This window comes from Asterias amurensis, chromosome 1 (genome assembly GCF_032118995.1).
Source record: "Asterias amurensis chromosome 1, ASM3211899v1".
Classification (NCBI taxonomy): Eukaryota; Metazoa; Echinodermata; class Asteroidea; order Forcipulatida; family Asteriidae; genus Asterias; species Asterias amurensis.
In genome coordinates this window covers 25,067,906-25,092,467 of record NC_092648.1, presented here as the reverse complement: position 1 = coordinate 25,092,467, position 24,562 = coordinate 25,067,906, and the positions used below count along the sequence as shown (strand labels likewise).

General features: G+C 38.3%; 2 protein-coding genes across 7 annotated transcripts in view; both read right to left on the bottom strand.

The window, feature by feature from the left end:
• Positions 1-1,107: 1,107 nt before the first annotated feature.
• On the bottom strand, positions 1,108-14,890 carry LOC139934408 (delta(14)-sterol reductase TM7SF2-like). The gene is made up of 13 exons (XM_071928634.1): positions 14,758-14,890; positions 13,474-13,647; positions 12,395-12,610; positions 11,587-11,719; positions 10,880-11,076; positions 10,134-10,188; positions 9,486-9,680; positions 8,402-8,505; positions 7,212-7,334; positions 6,593-6,767; positions 5,853-5,933; positions 4,750-4,872; positions 1,108-4,314 (listed from the first exon to the last, which is right to left on the bottom strand). The coding sequence occupies exons 2-13, from the start codon at positions 13,630-13,632 to the stop codon at positions 4,154-4,156; spliced, it is 1,722 nt and encodes a 573-aa protein (XP_071784735.1). The 5' UTR covers positions 13,633-13,647; positions 14,758-14,890; the 3' UTR covers positions 1,108-4,153.
• Positions 14,891-16,104: 1,214 nt separating this feature from the next.
• LOC139934256 (uncharacterized) overlaps positions 16,105-24,562 on the bottom strand; it is a 72,907-nt gene continuing 64,449 nt past the window's right edge. For 5 of the 6 annotated variants that reach the window (XM_071928475.1, XM_071928473.1, XM_071928471.1 and 2 more), the window contains 4 exons: positions 23,543-23,603; positions 22,143-22,278; positions 21,297-21,421; positions 16,105-20,509 (listed from right to left, as the gene is read on the bottom strand). In XM_071928475.1, the coding sequence (XP_071784576.1) occupies positions 20,481-20,509; positions 21,297-21,421; positions 22,143-22,278; positions 23,543-23,603 (351 nt within the window). In that variant the 3' untranslated portion in view covers positions 16,105-20,480. The remainder of the gene's footprint in view (positions 20,510-21,296; positions 21,422-22,142; positions 22,279-23,542; positions 23,604-24,562) is intronic. The other variant, XM_071928472.1, reaches the window with a different exon arrangement.

Here is a 24,562-nt window from a genome sequence, read left to right as displayed (position 1 = left end):
GATTTGCTTTGTACGCAGTTAAATAATGTCACCGTGTTTAACGGAATGATTTTCCTGGGGGGGGGGGGGTTCTGGATTGATGTGTACTGATCCTGGAGTTACGTATAACCCAGACATAAAAAGGGGTGTCGTGTACAAATTATCTATTAAAGTCACACCTTGTGCCGAACTTTTATATGCCGTATGTTTGATGATCCAGTTTCTTTCCAAAGAAACTACTGGTTCAAAAAGGCGACTTAGAATACCCCTCCCCCCCCCCCCATTCCCTCCCGTAGGCCTGAAGATACCAGTGCAGAGAAGACAATAGAGAAACGTTCGCTTTTTTTTAAGATGTTGGAAAGAAATCCCAAATCCATATTTGATTCTCCGTCCGTGCACAAGGGTGGGATTGGAACCGGGTCAACAAAATTCACGAATTGCACGGATCCGTCATGTTCGTATGGATGAAAGTGTCAATTCATGCTCCCCGACAGTACAGAGTTAAATGCTTTTATTCCCTGCTGTCACAAATTAGTTTATATGGGAAATGGCGGATCACCCGGCACTGCCCAGCAGTAGTGTTTTTAAACATCAAGTCTGTCTGAACAAACTGCAAAAAACAACGACCAGCGTTTACGTCATAAAAGTTGGCAATTTAATGGGTGAGTACACAGATAAAGAGAGTATATTATGCTATAAGGAGGCAGAGGGGGTTCAGACACAGTAACCCGATCGAGTTCTAAAATTCCGAACCGGGTTTAAAGACAGTGGATACTAATGGTTATTGTCAAAGACCAGCCTTATTGTATCTCATCATGCATAAAATAACAAACCTGTTAAAATTTGAGCTCAATCGGTCATCGAAGTTGCGAGATAATAATGAAAGAAAAAACACCCGTCACACGAAGTTGTGTGCTTTCAGATGCTTGATTACGAGACCTCAAATTCTAAATCCGAGGTCTCGAAATCAAATTCGTGGAAAATTACTATTTTCTCGAAAACTACTATTATGATTGAAGATAAAACCAGATATGATGAACCATCTCTTCAGCTCCCCTTTTACATTCTGAACATTCAAGTAAAGAATTCACACAAAACATACAAAACAAGCGACGGGGAAACTTGGCATTTCTGTCATTGGAATTTATCTTGATTTATTGAGGTACATATCACCATTACTTTCAACCAAACAGAATTTATTTGTTAAATGTAAACTATATCTATTTAAAAATTGGCTATACGAAAAGTGGTACTGCCGCATTGATGATGTCTTTCAATAACACACACAGAGTGTGTACCTACAATTAGTTGACTATACAGTATGTCTAAATACAAAATCAAATTACCATAGACCATGGCCCAATTTCATAAAGTTGTTGAGCAGCAAATACTGCTTGAATTTTTCCTCTGCTAAGCAACAATTGATTGGGGTACCAGTCACAACCATTATACTTTCCTCTGCTAAGCAACAATTGATTGGGGTACCAGTCACAACAATTATACTTTTCTCTGCTTGGCAAACATTTTTTGCTTACAGGCTTTATAAAATTGTGCCTATAACCTGTGACCTGACATGTTTACAAAAGAGCCAGAGAGCCTAGAGTTCCTGCAAGGGTGATTTGTACACAGCCCAAATGAAGAAAACTTTAAATCATAGTTTTTATGGAGATTGTAATGTGTTTTTTTATATAAAGAAAGGGGCCAAATCTTAAAACTTGTTCAGCTTTTGCTTTTATACATTGAATTTGCGTTAACAAAATTGGACACAGAATGTAAAATTTCCCATTTGGTCAGTGTAGCATCTTGCCTGCCAGAAAGGCTATGGAATATGCATGGTCACTATTTTGGTAAACATAGGCTACTTGGTCTTCACAACAAAACAAAATCATACAATTAATTTAAATTCAAAAGGGGAAAACAATTCTACACAGTTTTCTCTCCCTCTTTCGGCATTAAAGTTGTTAACATATACATATTATATTTCAGGGATTACAATATTGATTATGAAAACATACTATGTACAGTCAATTAAAACTGGTTCAGGTTCACTGCATTCTGGAATAATAAATTTGTCTACAAACAAACAAGACTTAATTAGTATTCTACTTACAAATTGTTACGTTTTAGTTTTAGGAAAAACAAAATGAATACCATTCAGTTAAAAAATACTTTGTACAAAGTCCAAATTCTATGTACATCTTAACTAGGACACCATTTTATCATCAGAAAAACCTTGAAATATGGATTCAACATTTTGGTCCCAGGGAATTCAATTCGTTTAAAAAGATTTAAAAAGATTGTTTCACACAGAAAACAAAATGGACAACAAAAATACGATCAAAATTATTGAGCTTAATGTTGACTGACACACTAACGCGTCATCCTGACTACACACAACAAATCTACAAATATCATAATAAATTTATTACACATATTTACACACGACTGTTAACTCATGCAATCAAAATCTGCCAGATGGTTAACAATTCACTGCAAATAATCTCACTAAATGAAAGACCAAAAAAGTAGCCAAACCATCTTTTATATTTCTAAATTTATTCAGATCATAAACATTATCATTAACAGGTGTTGGCAATCTTCACTATCCCCACTGGGTTATATTGATATAGGTCAAAGGTCATTGAGCAATGAAGCCTTAGTTCAGCCACCAACACCAAAACTATCTCCATTGGATACATGTTATACCCCAATGAGAACCCTTATCACCCACTATAAGCTCCCCAATCTGGAATTCATATGCAATGACGTCATCCAGCTGCCATCTTAAAGGTAAAATGGTGACGAAACAATCGAAACGCACAGATTTGTAGGCAGGGCGCACAGTATTGGCCAATGAACAAGCTCCTTTTGACCTCTAGGTGAGGGCGCCCTACTCAAATGACATAATGTGCATAATACTTCAAGCAAGCACGTGTTAGTTTAAGTTAGTACAGCTGCATTGTGGTGTATGCTATCTGTGGCATAATGGGTACCAGCATAAATCTCTTCCAGTTTAACCTAAAAATAACATAAGCGCCTGAGTCAGACAATAGTGCTTAAAAGGTAGGGTATACCTTGGGTAATTACTCAAAAAATTAATGACCATTTAAAACTTACTTGATAGAAAACACTGCAGCTGTTGATAATGTATAACATTTCCGAATAACGATTCATTCCCTTCAAAGGAATGTGGTTTTAGAGAGAGGGATTCAAACAAAAAATTAATCTGACAAATGATTTTGCATAAAACGTTTCTCAGGTTGTGTATTTCAATTATGGAATTATCCAGCAAGGATGTCCATCAAGTGTGCATCTAAAACAAGGTTCCCTAAAAGTGCACTGCATGGTAAAACACTAGGAAGCTAGACTCCCACAGTGGCATCCCAGCGTCAGGTGAATTAAGCCGGTCCATACTTCCTGCGAATGCGAAGCGATGTCAACAAATATTCGCAGCAGTTCAGCTCTCTGCTCAACTGACTTGCAAATATCGCTGTGAAAGGATAGTTGTGACGTCAATTTCACGTCAAATTTTCTTCGCATTCGCAGGAAGTATGAACTGGGCTTTAGAGTCAATAAAAAAATATCATATTCATAACACCAATGAATGAAACATGACAACATTCACCAACTAAATATCAAACCAATTAAAATAAATAACTAGCACACTAAAAGGTAATTGTAGTTTATTACTAGTTAAAATAGATTACGAAGAAAAAAAAAGCTAGCTGAGATATTTTTACATTCTAAAAGTAGAAAAGTAATAAATGGATGTACACCAAGTTTACCTCTGAATAATATGCCAAAGTAACGTCATCATCATGTAACGTCAAAGACTAGATCGTTTTATTTTGGAATTGAGCAGGGAACAATATGCTTTTGTTCTCGTCAAGGAAATTTGTTTAAAACGAGTCAATAATACTTGGTTGCTGTATGACAGCCTTTACAACGTCCAATTGTTGAGAATGACAAACGTTTCAACAACAAAAAAGACTGCTGTGTTTCTACGATCAGATATTATTTACATCAAAATGTGTAAAAATGCAGAGCATACATTGGAATGATCACGCTATCAAAAATTCACACGATATAAAATCCCTGAAAGAAGTCCGATACAAAATCACGGACACACTACAGACAGACAGACAGACAGACCAACAGACAGACCCAGTGATACTTAGTAAACATAGGGGATGATCCTATATGGAACTTGAGCACAGTACTTGTTCCAGACGTTGCCGTACTTTTGCCTGCAGTGGTCCGAGTCACGCCTCTCACGGTGGACGAGAAGAACGAGCATGTAGATGGGGTAGAAGTAGGGGATGATGCTTCCAAAACCTGTATGAGAAGGAAAACAAAATAAGAAAAGGGATGTCTTGAGTCTGTACATGTTGTAATATAAATAACAACTCTGCAATAGAAGCGCTTTATGTTTATTGGAATTCATGGTATATTGTCGCTAAGCCACAGCAATATTCGGTATAGCTTCTTATATAGAGCTCATATCCGTCACTCAGTGACGCTCAAGGGGCTATACACAGTATTTTCCTACAAGATACGAGCAGTACTTTCAGTCCTGTGGACGTTTTCAAAAATACGAGCCCGATGTGCATATGGTAGGGCCCCCTTTTGGCATTTGCATACTTTCTATGCCGTGTCATAACCATTTTGCTGACCTTTCTTAGGGCAAACGCTCAAGACTAAAGTAGGAAGAATATTACGCCTGGGCCCAGTGTTTATTTCAAGGCCCCAGAGTGAGGTGACTCTACTCACCACAGCACATCGACCACGACAGCGCCAAGAGGATATCTCCCAAGTAGTTGGGATGACGAACCCAACCCCACCAGCCGGATACCAGGAGACGTTTCCCTGATGCTGTGATCAGTACATTAGCAGCTGTCAAAAGATAAATAGGATTCCAAGCGTTAGGCAGGTACAAAAGAGTAAACTCACCAGGGAGCTGAGATGGTTTAAGGAATGAATTGAGACCCAGTGGTCAGGGGTAATAATGTTGGAAGTACTTTGAGACACCCTTTGGGTGTGAAAAGCGCAATATCAAAAATGGTTATTATTTTAATATAAGTGTCAAAGACGTTTTTAGTCACCGAGAAAGACTGTGCTTACCATTTTTTTGCATTTATACCACAGGGCTGTCCTTTTGGTTGGTGAGCAGTTTTCAGAATTATTATTTTGCATCACTATGGATACATTATTTTTTGCTTTCCTTTGTCTCTGTAGTTAAAGGCAGTGGACACTATTGGTAATTACTCAAAATAATTATCAGCATAAAACCTCACTTGGTAATGAGTAATGGGGAGAGGTTGATAGTATAAAACATTGTGAGAAACAGCTCCCTCTGAAGTAACTTAGTTTTCAAGAAAGAAGTAATTTTCCACGATTTTGATTTCAAGACCTCAAGTTTAGAATTTGAGGTCTCGAAATCAAGCATCTAAAAGCACACAACTTCGTGTGACAAGGGTGTTTTTTTTCTGTTATAGTTGTCTCGCAACTCTGACGACCAATCGAGCTCAAATTTTCACAGCTTTGTTATTTTATGCATGATGTGAGATACACCAAGTGAGAAGACTGGTCTTTGACAATTACCAATAGTGTCCACTGTCTTTAAGAATCTCCCATAGACTTTGTACACAACATTCAATGTGGAGCACCCAGTCTTTATAATTCCCATATGGAGACCTTTCCTGTTTCCTTTGCTGTTTTGTATCAATCTCCATAAGGTAGTGAATATAAAACCACCTTTACAAACCCAATTTTTTTCTAACCTACACGTAGGGGCTTCAGAAATCTTTCCTCACTCTAATTTTAGTTTGGATTTGGATTTGACTTTTACTAAGGCAATGTTCAAGAGTACTTACAAGCAAACTGGCTGGCATAAGGATTTTCCCGGAATGCGTTTTTCTGGGAGTTGGATGCACGGAAAATGTAGTAGCCAATCACTGAAAAGCAGAATAAAGTAATAAATAAAGCATTACAGGAAATCGTAGGAGAAAAAAACAAACGCAACACTACAGAAATTATCAAAATATTGAATCTGAATTGCAGAGGGAGTACTTCTCCAGTTGTTATACTTAGGTTTTTACCATACAGCAATGTCAATAAAGCACTGAATACTCGGTACTTTCCAAAGTTCCGTGAAAAGAAAATCCACAGCAGAGCGGATTTGAACCCACAACCAACCCTTTGCATTGCTAGAGCAGGGCCCAATTTCATGGCTCTGCTTACCAAAGAATCCCAGCTTATGGAAGCAGGGAATTCTGTGCTTACCGCAAGCGTATTTCACGGGTTAGCTGCAAATTTTTGCTTTTGCGCATGCGTACTCACTGATACTAGGCATTCTAAGCTTACAAGGCTAGCGCAAAAATTTTGGGTTTCCAGGTAAGCAGGGGAATCGTGATCATAAGTGCAGAATTCACCGTTAAGCAGAGCCATGAAATTGGGCCCATGTGTTGTACCACTAGACCACCGAGCTAGCCCCCTGGCTAGAGGCTCTTTGATTCCTTAGAAGTCCTCCAATACTTAAACTGCCTTGTCGTGTGGCATCATGGCCTACAGCTAACCACAGCTGCAAATATAAAACCCAGGGAGAGAAACTTACATCCAAAGGCCAGGACGATGACCAAGCAGTAGTCAGGCATGACAGCAAGTGATGGTCGGTCAGCCAGGTAGCGGGCTTGTAGGGTGTAGGTAAAGGGCACCCAGACGAGGTCACCGAAGACCAGCATGAAGCCGAAGCCGTCGTGGATGATGTCCATGGTACTCAAGATGGCGTGCTGAATGCAAATCAATCAGAGAATAAAGAAAAACTCAATCACAAAGATAAATATAATTTTGTATAGCTGTTGTATATTTATTCAATTCTGTTTTCATAGATAAGTCATTGCTTGTGCACCAACAGGTGGCATTGGGCGCAGGCCTGGAATTACAGGCCATGGCCTTCGTTGCCCCGTGTCTTCACCTTGGTGCCCCTTCAAATGTTTCCCATAGACTCAAAGATTTTCAAAGGAAAAGTTGTAAAAGTTTTTGTGCTGTTGTGGTATATCCGTAGTCTTTATTTAAATTTGGCTGTTTTTCTATTTTTAATATTAATTAAGGTTTTTTTAAATATATTTTTATATTATTTGAAATTTTAATGTGTATGTAGTTGCTGGGCTTGAGTTTGAGTCTGGTGTTCTTATCCGCTCGGACACACAAAGTCACTTTCTTGATGAAATTACCTCAAAGAGGAGAGAGTCGGCGACGTAGAGCATCTGGAAGAAGGTAACGAGGAGCAGAGCCCATGGAGGGTTCTCAGGGAAGTCAGTCCACACCTTGACCACAAAGGCTAGATCTATCATCACCTGATACGCACAAACAAACATTCGTCATAATTACAATGACAGTAATTAATTGTTAAAACAAAAATTAACAAACAACCAAACGCTACATACAAAATGCACGGGATAGAGTGGTAAGTTTCTATGTGATCTCTCTACTCTACTGTTATCAGGCATTAGGTTAGTAATAAACCAAAAGGTAAACGAGGTAAATTAAAAAAAAAATTCGATTAAACAAATAAATATCGACTAGTGTGGGATTAATGTACCAGAGCTCTACCAACTGAGCTGTTTAGACCTAAGGTCAGCGATCTCTCTATTTTGTCAATGTGCACAGCCACAATCTTGGGTACATAATTTTATGTTTATTTTATGAACAGTTTGAACACCACTGATGTGTAGTAAAATTGTATTTTTATATCAATTAACAATCACTGTGTCAGTGATGAATAAAAAGCGCTTGAGTTTGTCGGTTACGAGATCTGCAAATATTTATCGGTCGTTCATTTTGTGTCTTTGTAAACATAAAATGTGTACCAATTATGGTGACTGTTCACTAACATCTTTATCATATCAATTTTTTGGGGGGTAAAAAGTGGCAAATGAAAAACTCAGGCAAAAAGTCAGACATTACTTAGATACGACTGGTAAGTTTCAGTGGAGATTTAGGTCCTGGTTGTAGAAGAGAAGGGAGAAGTCTGACCGAGTTTGACCACTACTTGAAACTGCATCGCCAGACCCACCAGAGTGGAGCAGTAAGCGCTCAAGGACTGCAATCAAAAACAAGTCTGAGACTAGGGCCCAATTTCAAAGTGCTGCTTAACAGTAAGTAAATTTGCGTGCTTACTGTAGCAAAAAAATTTGCTTAAACCTTAGCGTATTTCACAGGTTAGCAGAACAATTGGGCGGTCATATTGCGTGTTTACCGTGGGTTTGCATTGTGACGCCATTTATTTTCGTGTGGTAAGCACCGGAAGGTTAGCATGCCTTTTCGTGTGCTTACAGCTAGCAGCGCTATGAAATAGAAATTGCACAGTAACCACAAAATCGGCCGCTAAGCAGCGCTATGAAATTGGGCCCAGATTACTTACCCAACCAATGAGTCCAGGACGTAGCTCACAGAAGACCTTGAAGTCAAAGTTGCCAATACGTGGGTTGAGTTCATGGCCCATGAAGAAGTCATATAGGAAATTCCCTGATTAAAGATATAATTAGAAATATCAAACCAGATAGGAAAAAACAAGCAACAATTGATTTTGCTCTGTTGCAGTATATTTATTTGGACAAAGACAAATATTTTCATAAAAGTGCCACAACATGACGTCATATCTCCATTTTGTTATAAGGTCATATCTCAAACAAGAGCTGCCTAAACATAATGTTGCATCTCCACATTTATAGGCTTTGTAGGTACATCTATGCTTTTCTAAGGTAGATACAATATGATTGCACAGATACAACGACATGATTATATTTTGCATAACACGAAAGAAAGAAAAGAAGAGCCTGGACAGATGACAGGCACCACTAATAGTCCTTAGAAGTGCTTCCTTACATGTTTTTGGGGTATAGACTGTAACAGATTTTTCAAGCTATTTAATCACATATTAATTTTGGTTTTAAATCATACACCGATGTGTGATAGCACTGTAAACAAAAATCCACAGGCATATTACTGGAATGGAATTCAAACCCATGACCCTTGCAATTCTAGAGCAGTGTCTTACTAACTAGACTACCGAGATTGCTTGGTAGCTAGAGGCAGTTCAAATCCTATGTTTTGGCAGTGGGTACCGCAAAGACATAATGAATGTTAAATTTGCATCCAGAAAAAGAATATTAATTTTGGTTTTTACCCATACACCACCGATGTGTGTTAGCACTGTACACTCAGTACTTTTCTGAGTCACAGGCATATTACTCGGTTGGAATTCGATCCCATTACCCTTGTAATTCCAGAGAAGTGTCTTATCAACTAGACTACCGAGATTGCCCGGTAGCTAGAGGCAGTTTGAATCCTATGTTTTGGCAGCGAGTACTGCAACAATATAATAGATGTTAAGTATGAATCGCAGGCAACAAATATCCTGTTTTAGACTACGTTTGCATTTCTTAGATTCCTTGGCTTCACAACCAGAACAAATGAAACAAGAACTTTTTTTTTCTTAAACTTACCAGAGTTTCCACTGGGTGCCAGGGCGTGACCCGGTGCCCTCCTGGCCTTGATGTACAGGAAGATGCTGAGCACGATGGAGAAGATGAAAGCAGTCGTCAAAAGAGGCAGGAACTTATCATACACCATGGCTACCGGGTACTTCTTGTACAAGAGACCACCGAAGAGGATCAGGGTGAGGATAAAGGAAAAGAATCCTGGGTGGGAAACAAAGGGAATTAATCTTATATGATGATGCTCACCATTTTTCTTCCCCCCTTGTTATCAACAATGTTAATATTTTACTACAATATACAATTGTTGCATGCTGTGTCAGAATTAATAGTGTTTTGTACACCCAAGGGGGCAAAGGGCACCCAAGACAGAACAATTCTCACTGTTCCCACGAACCGTGGAGTGTTTCTAATTGCACAAAGCACTGGAAATCAAGCAACGGTAGGGATGATCAAAGTAATGTATACTGGTTAACAAAACTTATATTACCCTACTGCGCTGTGCGCCATTTGAAGTGCACATATTTAGCCATGGAACATGCGTCTTTGTTTCATATCAAATGATTGATCGGTTCTCGACCAATAAAACTTCTCAATCCAATAAAACTTTTCAATTTGTTACCATGGAATGACAATAAAGAATGAAAGTTTTCGCACCATTGAGTTTGTAGTCCAGTCTCTGTCCATTACGCAGTGGTAGACCTTTTACAACCTGTTATTATCAAAGAACACCAACGAAAGTTGTAATTAAACGAAAAAAATAAAATAAAAAGAGAAACATAACAGTTAAGTCAAGTCCATACTTCTTGCGATACAAATTTTGACGTCAAATGGCTGTTTTCACAGCGAATGTTTCATAGGAGTTGAGCACAAGTCAACGTAAAAATTTGTATTGCATTAGCATTCGCAGAAAGTATGAATCAGGCTTAGGGATTATTCGCAGAATCACTCAAAACTTAATCAATCAACGTTATTTGCAGCAAGAACAAATATTAATTTTAAACAAGCTGTTTTGGATGTCGTCAACATCATTCTTTATAACATGGATGAGAATTGAGGAATGTGAAAACTCCTGAAAATGGTCATCCGGTCTGGGTTCCCCTAATTCTAGTCCCAGTCAGTAAACTTCAGAAGGTTCACAGACTCTGTGCACCATCAGAAAAAAGAAAACTACAGATTCAGCAGAAGTGGACTGTCTCTCTCTCTCTTTGATGACTAACAGACAATTTGGAGCCTCAAAAGAAAGTATCCGGAATTCAGGAAAAATTCTGAGAAACACAAGCCTGTTATTTTCAAAGCAGACTTGTCAAAGCTTATACACTAGAGTTCCCTTGTGCCGACTTAGAAACAAGCACAAGGAAAGCAGTACCCCCCACCCCCAACCAAATCTTTAAAGGTCTCACCGAGCCGATTGGCAACAAGTAGAAGAAAGCTTGTAGTCCCATCCATCCCAGGAAGAGCAAGGCAGCCTCAAGATCAAAGTAGTCTCGCCAATCACAGGTATGAGCTGGCCATAGCTGCAGACTACACTCCTCCTTGCTACAGGTGAAGTACAGGTAGTAGATGAAGAGAGGTAACGAAACCATGATGAAGAAAGCACCTGTTGTTGTAGAATAAAGAATATATCAAAGTCATCGGTTAAAACAAAAAAGAACAGTTTTCATATTTACAAGCACACATTGTTTAGAAAATCATGCCTTCACTGAGTTCTCCTAAGGAAACCTTCCAAAGCTGACAAGAATTTTAGTAAAAATCTTCCATAGAAACCAGGGATGTGATAGGCTATTGAGGAAAAAACAGAGGGAAAAGAACTATGAGCGCAAAGCGTGAGAGCTTGCGAGCTTGGAAGCTTGTGAGCGAGAAGCCCTACTCTGCAATTTGCTGTGTTCCATATGTTTTTATCTTAATTTTTCTATCAATTTGATCTAAGTTATAAAATATAAGCAACAAATAAAAATAAAAATAATCAAGAGGACAAATTGTTTTTATCGATTCTTTTTAGGGGTGTTGAAGGTTTATAATATAATTTAAAAAAAAAAAAAAAAAATTCTGGTTAAAAACGGAGAAATCACATGTAAAAAACAAACCGAACAAAGATTGTCAAGCTTACCAAAAGGTCCGCCGAATTCGTAGTGAACAGTCTTTGGAACTTTCCCCGTCTTGATGTCAACTACTGGCTCTAGGATTTGATGTCCTAACTTAGTGGAAGACCGCGTCGTGTAGGTGTGGACCTCTGTTGTACTCTGGGGAGAAACAAGTTTAAAAATAGTTCGACTGCCCAAAGAAGATGCTAAAAATGCTTGATAATTGATATCAATTAACTTCAATGGTATAATAAATTTTAGTAATTTTTTTTAGTTTGAAGTTACCGTATACTTTTTAAAATACAAATTTGCAATTGCAAAAGAAGAAACGGCCAAGCTGTATTATATATATTTTTTTATAGAAGAGATTGCCCAACATCACAAGGCGAAGTGTCACTTCCAAGGTGAGGGCTACCCTCACTTTAACTGATTTGGTCCATCGACCCAAAACAACTGCCACCAGGGGCATGTTGTCACCTACTCCTGGGGCTGAAACAGGGTTACCCCCATCACAGTCCGTAAGGATGTAGGCGTGGGTATCATCCATTAGGAACCTGGGTGGTACACTACCATCCCAACTTTTAGGGAAGCAACTATGGTTAATTACAGTACTAAAGGCCACAAGTGTCATGACCGGATTCTGAACCCACATTCGAGGGTTGCTGACAACACCAGAGCTTGGGTTTGGTGAACTAGATCACCTGTCAATGGGGTGCCACCAAACATAAGCTTTGTACACTGTTTAAAGAACAACCAACTCAGTTGATCAGCAGAATGGTTGCATGGCTGGCTGATTTTCAAGAAGTAGAGATGGATCTGAAAGTCTTGACTTACCCTGGTTGCAAGGAGTCTCTTGCTCCTCGTTGGAGTGAGCTGGACCTTCGTCTCGCTCTTACTCTGTGAGATAATGGTCTGTTTCTTGGCCGGTGTCTTGCGGCCGGGACTCCTGGAGACGCGTTGCCGGGATGGTGACCGGGCGGGTGACCTTGACCTTGACCGACGTCGTGACGGGGATTTGGATTGAGACCGCCTTCTGAAGGAAGCTGCAGACTGCGGAGTGAATGAAAGCCACAGGCAGGAAGAAATGATATGAATTACATGACTGCAGTTAAATCATCCAAGTTTAATCACTCATAGTTCAAGTTTCCAACAGTTTAGGTCTTTAAATAAAAAAATGCCTGTCAGGAAAAAATCATGAGCCTACATACGAATTTGACAGCGCGCCACTCAGACTTTGCGTTCTATTTTGCTAGGAGTAATTACATTCATGATTTTTGCAAGATGATGATATTCAAGGGGCCCTCCTGCCAACCTCTTAAAGTAACTTCATCCATTATCTCACTTAAAAGATGTTCCTTTCAAAAAGAGAAATGTTAAATTCCCTGTCTTCATATGTGCCTTGTACACTTTCACTGTTTTTCTTTTCTTTGTGTTGTCTGCAATTTTGACTAGCTTTCCTTTAAAATAATTTTTAGACTGGATGTACAAAATGTCAGCAATTCAGTCTTTGGCCTCCATAGAATATTTTATTTTAATAAGCCCAGCAGCCGATTTCACAAAACTTTACGCAACTGCGTAAGTCCACTTGCGCAACATTTATGGCTTAAGTTGCACCATAAACGTTGCGCTAGTGGACTTACGAAGTTGCGTAAAATTTTGTGAAATCAGCTGCAGGCCTGTATGCTTCATTTTTGAAAGGGCAAGGGCACCAAGGCACTTTCTCCCTGGTAAAGGGCACCCTATAACGAAAAAGTAAATTTCTACTGGAGTATTTCAAGGGCACCAAGGAAATGACCAGGGGACATATAGAGGGAATTGCCTTCGTTGTCTCTAAGAATTATCCAGCCTGTAAATATGTGAATAACGGATTGATCGGACTGCTTTGCATCTAAACTAAATCACTCCAGACTCACCCTGATGGATTCTGCAGTGACTTCATCCTCGGTTCCCTCTTCAAACCTGACCTTGTATTCATCGTCTTCGATGCTCATGATCACGGCTGGGTACCATAGGGCGCTGCCTGGCCATTTGACCATCACAGACTCTCCAACTGAATAGCCTTTACTTGGCATTTTAGATTTGTGCAGCTGCATTAACAAACAAACAAAACAACAAGATTAACACATCAAGATTAGTGTTAGTATTGAAGGGAGGCTAAACCTTTGGTAGTTATTCTAAATAGTAATTAACATCAGTGGATGTAGCTAGAGTCTAGACCATTTTTTTTTACAGTGGTGGGCTATAAATTCAATTTAGTCCTCGAAGGGCGAGCAGTTTAACAAAATTATTCATGTTTAGATGGGGCCATCATTGCTGAAGTGCAATCTGGGGGAAATCTGTGCTGGGCAGTTCAGTGTGTTTTGCTGAACAAATTTCTGTTAGTTCTATGGGCAGGCCGGGCCTGCCTGGCATAATATGTGCCAACGGTGACGGACTACTGATGACCATGGGCATAAAAAATAACTTGGTCAAGAGCATCGGGGAGCTGTTGATAATGATATTATAAAACATTGTTAGACACGACCCTTTTTATGGTTGTAGTATTTAGTAACGTAGTTTTTTTTTAGAAGCGAAAGAAAGAGGTAATTTTTCGCCCACAAATATGAATCTGAGCAGGGGCAAGGCTTCCATTCCTTCCAGCTCTCTCGTCTCAGTCTCAGGGCCAGGCATTTGAAAAAACATGCAATTGCAATTGTTTAGTTTTTTTCTTTCATACTTTCTTGAAGCCCCACTTGTGTGGCCAAGGATCCCGCTGAATCAACTATCCTTGGCCACACAATTGTGGGGCTAACTTTCTTGTATTTTGTAGGCCTACTTAACTTTCTAGCCCCACAACTGTACTTTGACTCCCCTTGACTTTGACTTGATTCGAGAGAAGGTTATTATCACTGACTGTATCAGAGGATCTACTAAGTGTACAAAACATTCCTGCAACTGCAAGAACAATCCATAAATTTGACCCTCATCAAAAACTTATGTTCATAAAAAGTAAACACTAAAAACAGGCCTACACTACACTACAGAGATTGACCGAAACGGCTGTATTTCCGACACTCGCTCGGTAAACAAAGTTAAAATGTTCGGTGTCGTTTATGCTCTTGGCCCACGAATAATTCCAATTATTTAAATTAATAAAAAAAAATTATATTATTTTATAAATTATCATATTTGTTACGATCACATATTCAGTTACTTACTTTATAACGACCTTACTTGTCAAGTCTTTTTGTTGCAAAATTTAGTACACGGCGTTTCACTACAGCGTTTCACACACAACAAAATAATGGTCTAACGGTTTTATTCACATTCGCGGTTCTACAGAGGGAACCGCGCTGATTGGTCAATATCCACAGGGGTCACAAATACTAGTTTCTGGTTGGTCAGTTAAAGAAGGTATTATGCTAATGTTAAAAGGAGGAGGGGCCAAAAGCTTCTGATGCTTTGGTATGCAGCAGAGATAGCCTTGGGAAATACTTTACATTACAATGTCCCCCATCCCCCCCCCCCCCCACCATGGGTCCCACCTGGCACTGCCCACCCGCATCTTTTACCGACTTGAAAGGATGTATTTACTACAAATGGCCATGTAATAAAGATGGGATTAAACGGATGAATAAGCAGGTTCTTTAAAAGAAACAAGTTGTTTCCACCCAAAACAAACGAAAATAATAATACAACTAATACAAAAACTAATAATACAAAAAAAACACAATTTTATTAGACTAAACCAATGGGGTTGGCCCATAGAGCTATATAGCTCTATGGGTTGGCCTCAAAAGGGAATTGTTGAGGGTATAGGCATAGTAATTGGTTTCTGCTCAGCCCTGGGGTCTACATGTATGATTTCACAAAGATAGTTCTAACTTAGGACTATAGTCCTAGTTTAGGAGTTATTTAAAAGCTTAAGGCTAGTCCAGAATAGTCTTATCTGACTCGTCTTTGTGAAATCCACACCAGGTAGGCCATTCAAATCATTAATCAATGCAATGTTAGCCTGGGTCTTGTTTTCAGGTAATCTTATAATAAAATGGTTCCAGCTTAATTTCTTGCCGATCCTGAGGAAAATCGACATAATATCCGATTAGAAACAGACCTTCCGTTATCAAAAGTGTAATGTAAATAGTATACTACAACAGGCGACTTTGTCCAATACAGTCTTCTTCAGAAGTAGAGAATTGTTAAATTGTCACCCACAATTTTTTTTATTTTGGTTTTAATTTCAATCAGTGTGAGGGTAAAACCAAAATTAATATTCTTTATCCTCAATGCAAATTAAACATCTATTAAACCAAAAAATGTATCGTCTTGCACCATAAAGGATATGGTACAAAATAGAATTTTACTGAGTCATTCCATGCCAGTTTTGATGTTTTAACTATGAAGTGTGGACCTGAGAATTAATGGGGGTCTTTGAAATTTGAAACACTGTTTGAACTTACACACGTCCGCAGTGTTGTTTTGCAGTCATACAAATCAATGTCCACAGAGTGACTTTGATCAAGTAAAGACAGACAAATTCACAAGATGAAAACTCAAATATTGCATATTAAAAAAAAAATCTGCTTGCATTTATTACAAATGGTAGTCTTTATATATTTACTGTATAACATATATTGTAAATTAGAGTAACAATATAATTGTACATTAGTTGTCCATTTAGAAAAGTGCTGCACTTACTTTACTACCTTGGTTATCCAGGACATACAGTAAATTATAAAAATGTATTTGTGTTATTTTAGGTTCCAGTGTAAGGATGAGACAACCACAAAATATTTGTTAACAAAGTAAGCAGTTCGGTTAGCCACTGAGTACATTAAACAATAACCCCAATAGATTGCAACAAAACATGGTTCATTCTACATGCATGTACTAATATATTTAGCCGTTAAATGGTGTTTTATTAACTCCACAACCATTGCAAAAATCCACACTCAGTTAGTCATAGTAAGATTTTTCATCGGTTATCATTATAAATCATAGAGTATAACGTTTATACAATCCGCACAAATTAAAATGACATTGACATTTTGTACAGAGTTCTTTCTTGTTTGACATTTTTCTTGTTTGAGATTTAAAAATATACATATTTATGTCTGGAGTTTAGTTTATTATTGCTTCATGGTAGCTCAAGCAGAGTAGTTGATGATTGGGAGCGGTTTATACAGTTGACTATGACAAGTTCAATAGATTTGTGAAAAATTTTCTGACATTGTTGAGTCTGGCACATGAGTTATCGGTGGTATCTTCAGAGCAAAAGTGCAATCAAACTTTATGTGATAAATTATAAAGGTTTTTTTCCTTCTACTTCCAAATGCAATGCTTCAAATTATTTTATAGAAATTCAGTCACATTTCATTTTTGAAGAGGGGATTAGAAAGGTCAACAGTTGTATCGTTTTTTTGTAAGCAAACAATTCTTTATTTGTAATTTTGTAGGTTCACTCATCAATGATTTTAATAAAATGTTTGCTTTCAAATACAAAACACCATTGTTGCACAAATTTGTGTGCTTTCAGATGCCTAAAAAAGTGAGAAATTATCTCTTTCTCAAAAACTAAGTTACCTCAGATTGAGCCGTTTCTCACAATGTTTTATACTACAAACAGCGCTCCATTGATTGTTAGTTTTTATGCTATCAATTATTTTGAGTAACTACCAATAATGTCCAGGCCTTTAATGCACAATTTGTTTCTGTTTTAAGTTGGATACAAATCTATATTTTCCAATTAATTTCAACAAGTTCTGGGCGTTTATCTTATTATATTATTCACACAGTAAGTAAACTAATAATTTATTTGACACGTTTAATATTTTTTAGTATTCCCTAGTAACCTTTACATGTACAATGACCAGGTGTTGGGTACAGTTAAACACATTATGGGTACAAGAAAATACTTGTCTTGGTTATAAATTGTTGAAATTGAGAAATAAATACAACGGAACTCACAGAGGAGGCTTAATATTTAAAACAGATTCTTGTTTATATTAACTCTCGCATAAACCATAATTGTTTATTCTGTGGACCAAATTATTACATATATATATAAACACCTAATTTAAAAAAGAAAAAACCAGAGGCCTAGTTAAACAGCAAAAACATCTACATAGGAACATAATTCATTAGTATAATTTGTATTTATAGGAGTATATTAATTAGCATATGTACAAAATGCATATTTATGCATGTGGTTGATAAGTTGGCACAATATGTACCTTTAGAATAAAATGAGCAAAAAAATACTTTAAGCCGCCCCCAATCCCTTGTTAGAGACTTTTGAGATGATAGAGGGCGCCCCACTCACCTGACCTTTTATATGTGTAGACCTTTAACATGCTGCCTCCATCTTGGTCATGTTCCTCATATCCAAAACAATAATGAATGCTAATAATCATTTTGCAATTAGGCACCTGACTATTTTGTTCTTCCCTCCTCAGTTTGGTAACATTTATATCAATGGGAGAAACTCAAGATGGCTGCACCGTGATAAAGGTCTATTTTTCATTGTTACCTCTAAGATATGCGGTGTGATAACGTCAATGCATACAGGCAAATTGTTCTAGACATTGAGAACAAAGGAAAAGGGCGGGTGAATGGGAAGCCCGCTATCCTCTTAAAAGTCTCCCACGGGTGTAAAGTTACATAATCTATGCTCTCATGATGGTTATTCATTGAAAAATACACACCGGGTACATAATAACCAGAAACAGAACATACAAGTAAACAATACTCAACTTCATTAAAGATAATTAATTTAAATTATGATCACGTCCGAGTACAACAAATGGGTTTGATTTACAATACAAGAGTAAGATCTGGAACTGTGTGCAAGCAAAATCAGTTGAAACGATTTTACACTGAACGCTCATGCTGATAATGTTTTAACCATGGCAAATGTAATTGCAAAGCAAATCTTTAAAAAACCTGTAACTCTTGTCATTCTTAACAGTGCTTGTAAATGTTTGGTATGTACTTACTATCAGGAACGTCCACAAAATCACAGCACCTTTGTGAGCAAAAGGTTGCAGACTCAATGGGCAGTATTCATAAAAAAATAGCAATTGCTTTTTTTAGGCTTTTGTTTAGATCTTTATACAGAACAGATGTATGTATAAATAGTCAACAACAACAAATTCCATCAAGCAGGGCCCAATTTCATAGAGCTGCTTAAGCGGAAAATAGTGCTTAAAACTGTTTTAGCTTAGCAGAAAGACGCAGGATACCAGTCACAAAATGTACATGTACACCACTGACTGTACCATGTATGTGAAATGGTAGTTTGGCTGGTAACCTTACACAGGTAAGTTAAGTATAAATATCTTGTGCTTAAGCAGCTCTATGAAATTGGGCCCTGATGATAGAGCTACACAACTTTTGCTTAGCAAAGATCAGCAGTGAACCAATCACAAGCTTTGCTTGTTATACAGCACTTTTGCCAGTAAAAGGCTTTAGCTTAGAAAGAATCATTTGCTTGTAGGAGTTGCCATGCTGTGAAAGTTTATGAAATTGTACCTGCACATGAGGATGTTCGAGTTGTACAGTAACATTAGCATTCATGTTAGTTCATTTCAATCATTGAACGAGTAAAACATATTCACATTATCAACTAAAGTAAACAACAGTATAACGCATGAGGACTGCCTTGAAAGTCATTGCATTCAGTTGTGAACGCCCTAGACTCAGTTTTCTTGTTAATTTTGTAAAAAAAAAAAAAAAAACCTTCGCACCATAACAAGATCAATAAGAACAACATAAGCGTGACTATAAATTGACATTAAATTGAAATAGACATAGAAACTATGTGTGATCCAATGAGAAGACTTTGACACAACTTTTAAAGAGGGGACTATCGTCATGAACACAGAAGGACTGTGGTTGTACATGGAATTATGAACCCATTTACCGCACATGGCTATTTAAAAAATGCTCTTTTAATGCTACATACAAAGTGTGGAACACCAAAAGAGGCCCACAGAGTATATGGTCTTGAAACACTATGTGGACTTACACATGCCCACACAGTGTTTTTATAACAGTGTTGAAGAATCAGATGTCCACAGAGTGAATGTTACACATGATACCGCCCAGTAAATGGGTTAGAGTCCATATTTCCATGCACAGCCACAGGCCTGCTGAATCACCCAACAATATTTATTCCCCTTTATAATAGAATTGATTTATACCCATAATTATTTACTTCTAAAACAATGCAGGCATGTACAGCACAAAAGGATAATTGGTGAAGTCGGGTCGAGAATTAATTAAATACCTCACAAAAAAGTAGCCAAAGCAAAGTGCACTTCTTACAAAAAAAAGTTCCATGACTATTTCATTGAAAGAAAGACATGGGTCTCTCAGACACCGACCAATAATTTTGTTTCTTCAAACAAACGGTTCGCTAGTGGTAAAAGAAGTCAAACCTGATTCATGACTCCAAAAAACTGTTTTGAAAAACTAGCATTCTACTAAATGTTAACAACTATACAGAGGTCCTTTTAAGATATTTTGTTATATTTATATAATGCCTTCTTGCATAGGTGAGAAATGACACAAAATCAAATTCATGATAGTCATCAAAACGCTTAAAAGGGACATCTTTTTAAAACTATCAGCAAAATGTCTATTGCCTTTTGTTTCTTCTTCGTAGTTTTTCTCATTGCCACAGCTGTGGTGGCAATGCATTGGTAAAATCCCCTTTAATCTATGCAAAAAGAAACTTAACACATTATACAAAAAGTACTAGACATGCACCAGGCAAGCTCTTCTCGGAAGTGTTTACTATTTATCTATCCGGCGACCCACTTTTCTAAAATGCTCTTAGATCTATAGTTTGGTTACTTTCAGGACGGGGGGAATGGTGGCGCTGTTTTTAAAAAAAAACAATAATTGAGGCACTGAAGATGGTCAATAGTTGAACGGTGTCTTATCTCTTGCTGATCTCTGCCCGGACAGCTGAAGAAAAAAAATGACAAATCAACATTACATTTCTGAATGATACTAGGGTCAAAGTTCACTTTGGTTTTTGGAACCATTCGATGTTGTAATCCTATAGACGATGTGACCTATGTTTACATTCAAACCGCCCTCTGTTGACAAAACACTGTACACGTCATGTTTCGTGGGGCAAAAAGCAGGTAGTCACGATAACTGCGTGTACTTTCTAGCTGGTGGCCGAAACACAAAGGTTTTGCCCGGTGGTATGCGCGCGAATCATGTTATGGTTTTCGAGTGACGTCAGAGGTCACATCGTCTATATATGTAGATATAAACAGTAAAATAAACCTCAAATTTTTTTCCAAAAGGTGGCAGTATTTTTTATAGATATCGCCCTAATTTTTAACCGGTTTTTCCCACGCAGGAAGAATAACCCAGGATTGGAATACACAATGTGCGAACAATTCATGCAGAAAGGTTTCTCAGATTGAAAGGCTATTGAATCCCTCTCTCTAAAACCACAATCCTTTGAAAGGAATTAATTCTCAAAGTGTTATACATTATCAACAGCTGCAGTGCTTCTTACAAAGAAAGTTTTTTTGGGGGGGTCATTAAATATAGAAAGGTTTGCGGTAACACCATGTAATGGCTATCTCTATTGAGTTGGGGGTGGTTCTGAAAATTCCCTGCTACCATAAGCGCAGATTCTGTGACTACGGTAAGCAGAGTCATGAAATTGGCCAGGCCCTGATTACCAGAGTGTGTGTTTTGAGAAAATCTTCACATCTTTGAAACCTTAACTTACCTTCAATGATTTCTAGTTTGACCTCGTTCAACTGTGTCCTGATCTCAGAGAGGATTTCTTGTTTGAGTTTCTCAAAGTCATTGTCATTCAGGGAGCCGTTACTATGCGTAGAGCCTCGCCTTCTGCTGAGAGAAATTCATACCAGCGTTATAGTAACAACAGTGGCTTCTTATAGACTATGTGAACTTTGTTTACAATAAGAGTGACCTTGTGAATTCTTAAGCTAGTCTGGCAGGCAAGATACTGCACTGGTCATATGGGAAAGTTGACATTTTGTGTCATAATTTCCACATAAATCCAACAGTTAGGAAGTAAAAGCTGGATAAGTTTTGAGATTTGCACCCTTTCATCATATCCAAAGTTGATAAAAATTGGACAATGCAATCTCCATAAAATATAAGATTTTATGTTTTCTTCCATTGAGCTGTGTACAAATTGTGCCTGCAAGACATCCAGGCTTGGTGGCTCTTTTGTAAACATGTGATGCCACAGGTCACATCATCTATATATAGCACTCAAATCTGTCATTCAGTGGCACTCAAGGCGCTCTGACATTACAATAATTTATCCTGCAATGTATTTGGAGCTACGTTTTTAAGTATGAGACATTTTCCATTACATAGCACCATGTGATGGTTTACAGAAATTCTGTGGTGCAATATGCTACCAATAAGCCAGGAACACAGTAAGTGTTACGTTACCAAGTAAGTGTTTAGGCTAACAATTATTTCGAGTAGTTACCAATAGTGTTTAGTGCCTTTAAGAAAGTGGTGTTTGAAGCTTTGCTTGGGGTGGTAAATAATATAAGAATTAACTATAACTATTAACCATGACCTGAAGACTTACTTAAGTTTTGGTGAACTTTGAGCATCATTGGCCGTGCCGTTGGACTTGGACCCAAAGCGGTCAAATCTGTTGACTGTCGGTGGACCCGACTGCTTGGTGTCTTTCTCCCATGGCTTTTTACTACCGCCATCTGTCTCTGCAAATGTTCAAAGTGTGGGATTTTTAACTTTGCCGTTCAGCAATCTATCACACTAGAAATAGATGAACAAACCAGGGGGTCCCAATTTCAAAGAACTTAAGCACAAAAAGTAGTTAAGCACAAAACATTTTTACAGACCAGATTAAGGTCACCTGCCTTGAACTTTTAGAGAACCTACCAAGAGAATCTACAGCTCTTTCTTTTAGCTCAGAAAATGGAGCAGAAATATTCTTTATTGGACTCTGGCTGGTGGGTTTCAGGCCAAGTGCTAAAGTTACTCGCCAGTCGTCCAGTGGGTATTGCAAGCCTTGTGGTTAACTGGCCAAATGTTCCATAACTGGTTTCTGGCCAGTGGCTAAATGAAACAGTGCTGAAGGTACTGGACTCTGACCAGTGGGTTACAGACACAGAGCTGAATGTACTGGACTTTGACCAGTGGGTAACAGACACAGTGCTGAAGGTACTGGACTCTGACCAGTGGTTTACAGATACAGAGCTGAAGGTACTGGACTTTGGCCAGTGGGTAACAGACACAGTGCTGAAGGTACTGGACTTTGGCCAATGGGTTACAGATACAGAGCTGAATGCATTGGACTTTGGCCAGTGGGTAACAGACACAGGGCTGAAGGTACTGGACTTTGGCCAGTGGGTAACAGACACAGGGCTGAAGGTACTGGACTTTGGCCAGTGGTTTACAGATACAGAGCTGAAGGTACTGGAGTTTGGCCAGTGGTCCTGTGAGTTTTTTGAGCTGTGATTTACATCATTGAAAGGTACATTTCATTCGAAACTTAGCTGAGCTGTTAAAAACTGTAACACTCGGTAGTTTGAATTTGTTTCAAATTTGTGTTTGTACTGTATGGCATGCTAGGTCTGCCTCATCCATAAGAGTCTTCACCCTATGTAAAAAGCAAGATGGTTAGGGGAAAAGTATGAATGAACTTTCAGAGGCGAGAACTTTTCCTTCGCTACCACAGACGCGAGGCACTACTTGTACATAACATCACCATGAAAATAAAAAAAACATTGTCTATCAGCTATTCTTTGAAAATATCGGTTCAGGCATTGAACTCCACTCTTAAAGGTGCACAGCAATGTCCAGAGGTAAGGGGCACCTCTTTTAGGAAAATGTAATTTAACATTGCAATTTTGCAAAGGGTACCACAGCAAAAGACACCATGTCATTTGCTGTGGGTGTCATGGGTTATTTTGAGGACTGGTGATTTACGAAAAAGAGAGTTCCAAAATGAAGAATCCTTACGAGTTCTAGGTGGTGACGTCCTACCAGTGGAGGGCGCTGCTGGTTTGGTTTCACCACTTCCCTGTTGGAAGAAAACAGAAACACAAAGTATTAAAAGACTTGGAAATAAACAAACCTTTTTAAGGACTAGGCCCCTTTGCTTACACATAGCCTCATCAGATTTGATGACCACGTTTAAATAAAATAAAAAACGTTTGTTTTGAAATGTACAACTTTTCAAAATGACATCATCGTTGGATTGTATTATCAAAGCGTGTGGTATGTGTGGCTGAGCAGTTAAAAAAACTGGGCGCAAGCTTTGGTGTTTCTGATCAGCAGAATGTGGGTTCTAGTCTTGGTCGCTGCACTTGTGTCTTTGAGCAAGATGCTTGACCATAACTACTCATCCCTTGGATGGGACTTTAAGTCGTAGGTTTAATTAACCCAGGGGTCGGTTTCACAAAGAGTTAGGACTAGTCCTAGGAGATATCAAAAACGTACACCTAGTCCTAAGTTTGGACGAATAACTCGTCCCAACTTGAGATAAGACTAGTCCTTACTCTTTGTGAAATCCACCCCAGACACTTATTGTGGAAGAGTAGGAGTTGACCTCAGTGTTTCATAGCAAGTTAGAACCCTTGTTTACACTTACAGGTTTAGTTAACCCAGGGGTCGGTTTCACAAAGAGTTAGGACTAGTCCTAGGAGATATCAAAAACGTACACCTAGTCCTAAGTTTGGACGAATAACTCGTCCCAACTTGAGATAAGACTAGTCCTAACTCTTTGTGAAATCCACCCCAGACACTTATTGTGGAAGAGTAGGAGTTGACCTCAGTGTTTCATAGCAAGTTAGAACCCTTGTTTACACTTACAGGTTTCCTGCTTGCGAGCTATCATTGGTTTCAGTGCCAGAAATCGTAAATATAATAACATGTTGACACGATGCATAATATTGGCAGTTGATCAACTCGACCAATCCGGGGCAACGTGTTCCTTTAATGTTTTTCTGTCACAAATTTGTTGCCTGTGTGTTTATATTT

Bases quoted from the DNA above. Each gene is read 5' to 3' on its own strand.
- LOC139934408 (XM_071928634.1), bottom strand. From the start codon at position 13,632: ATGCCAAGTAAAGGCTATTCAGTTGGAGAGTCTGTGATGGTCAAATGG. The intron at 12,611-13,473 runs GTGAGTCTGGAG...TTCACTCCGCAG, and splicing joins TCACTGCAGAATCCATCAGG to TCTGCAGCTTCCTTCAGAAG. The intron at 8,506-9,485 runs GTAAGTTTAAGA...ATCTTTAATCAG, and splicing joins GGCACCCAGTGGAAACTCTG to GGAATTTCCTATATGACTTC.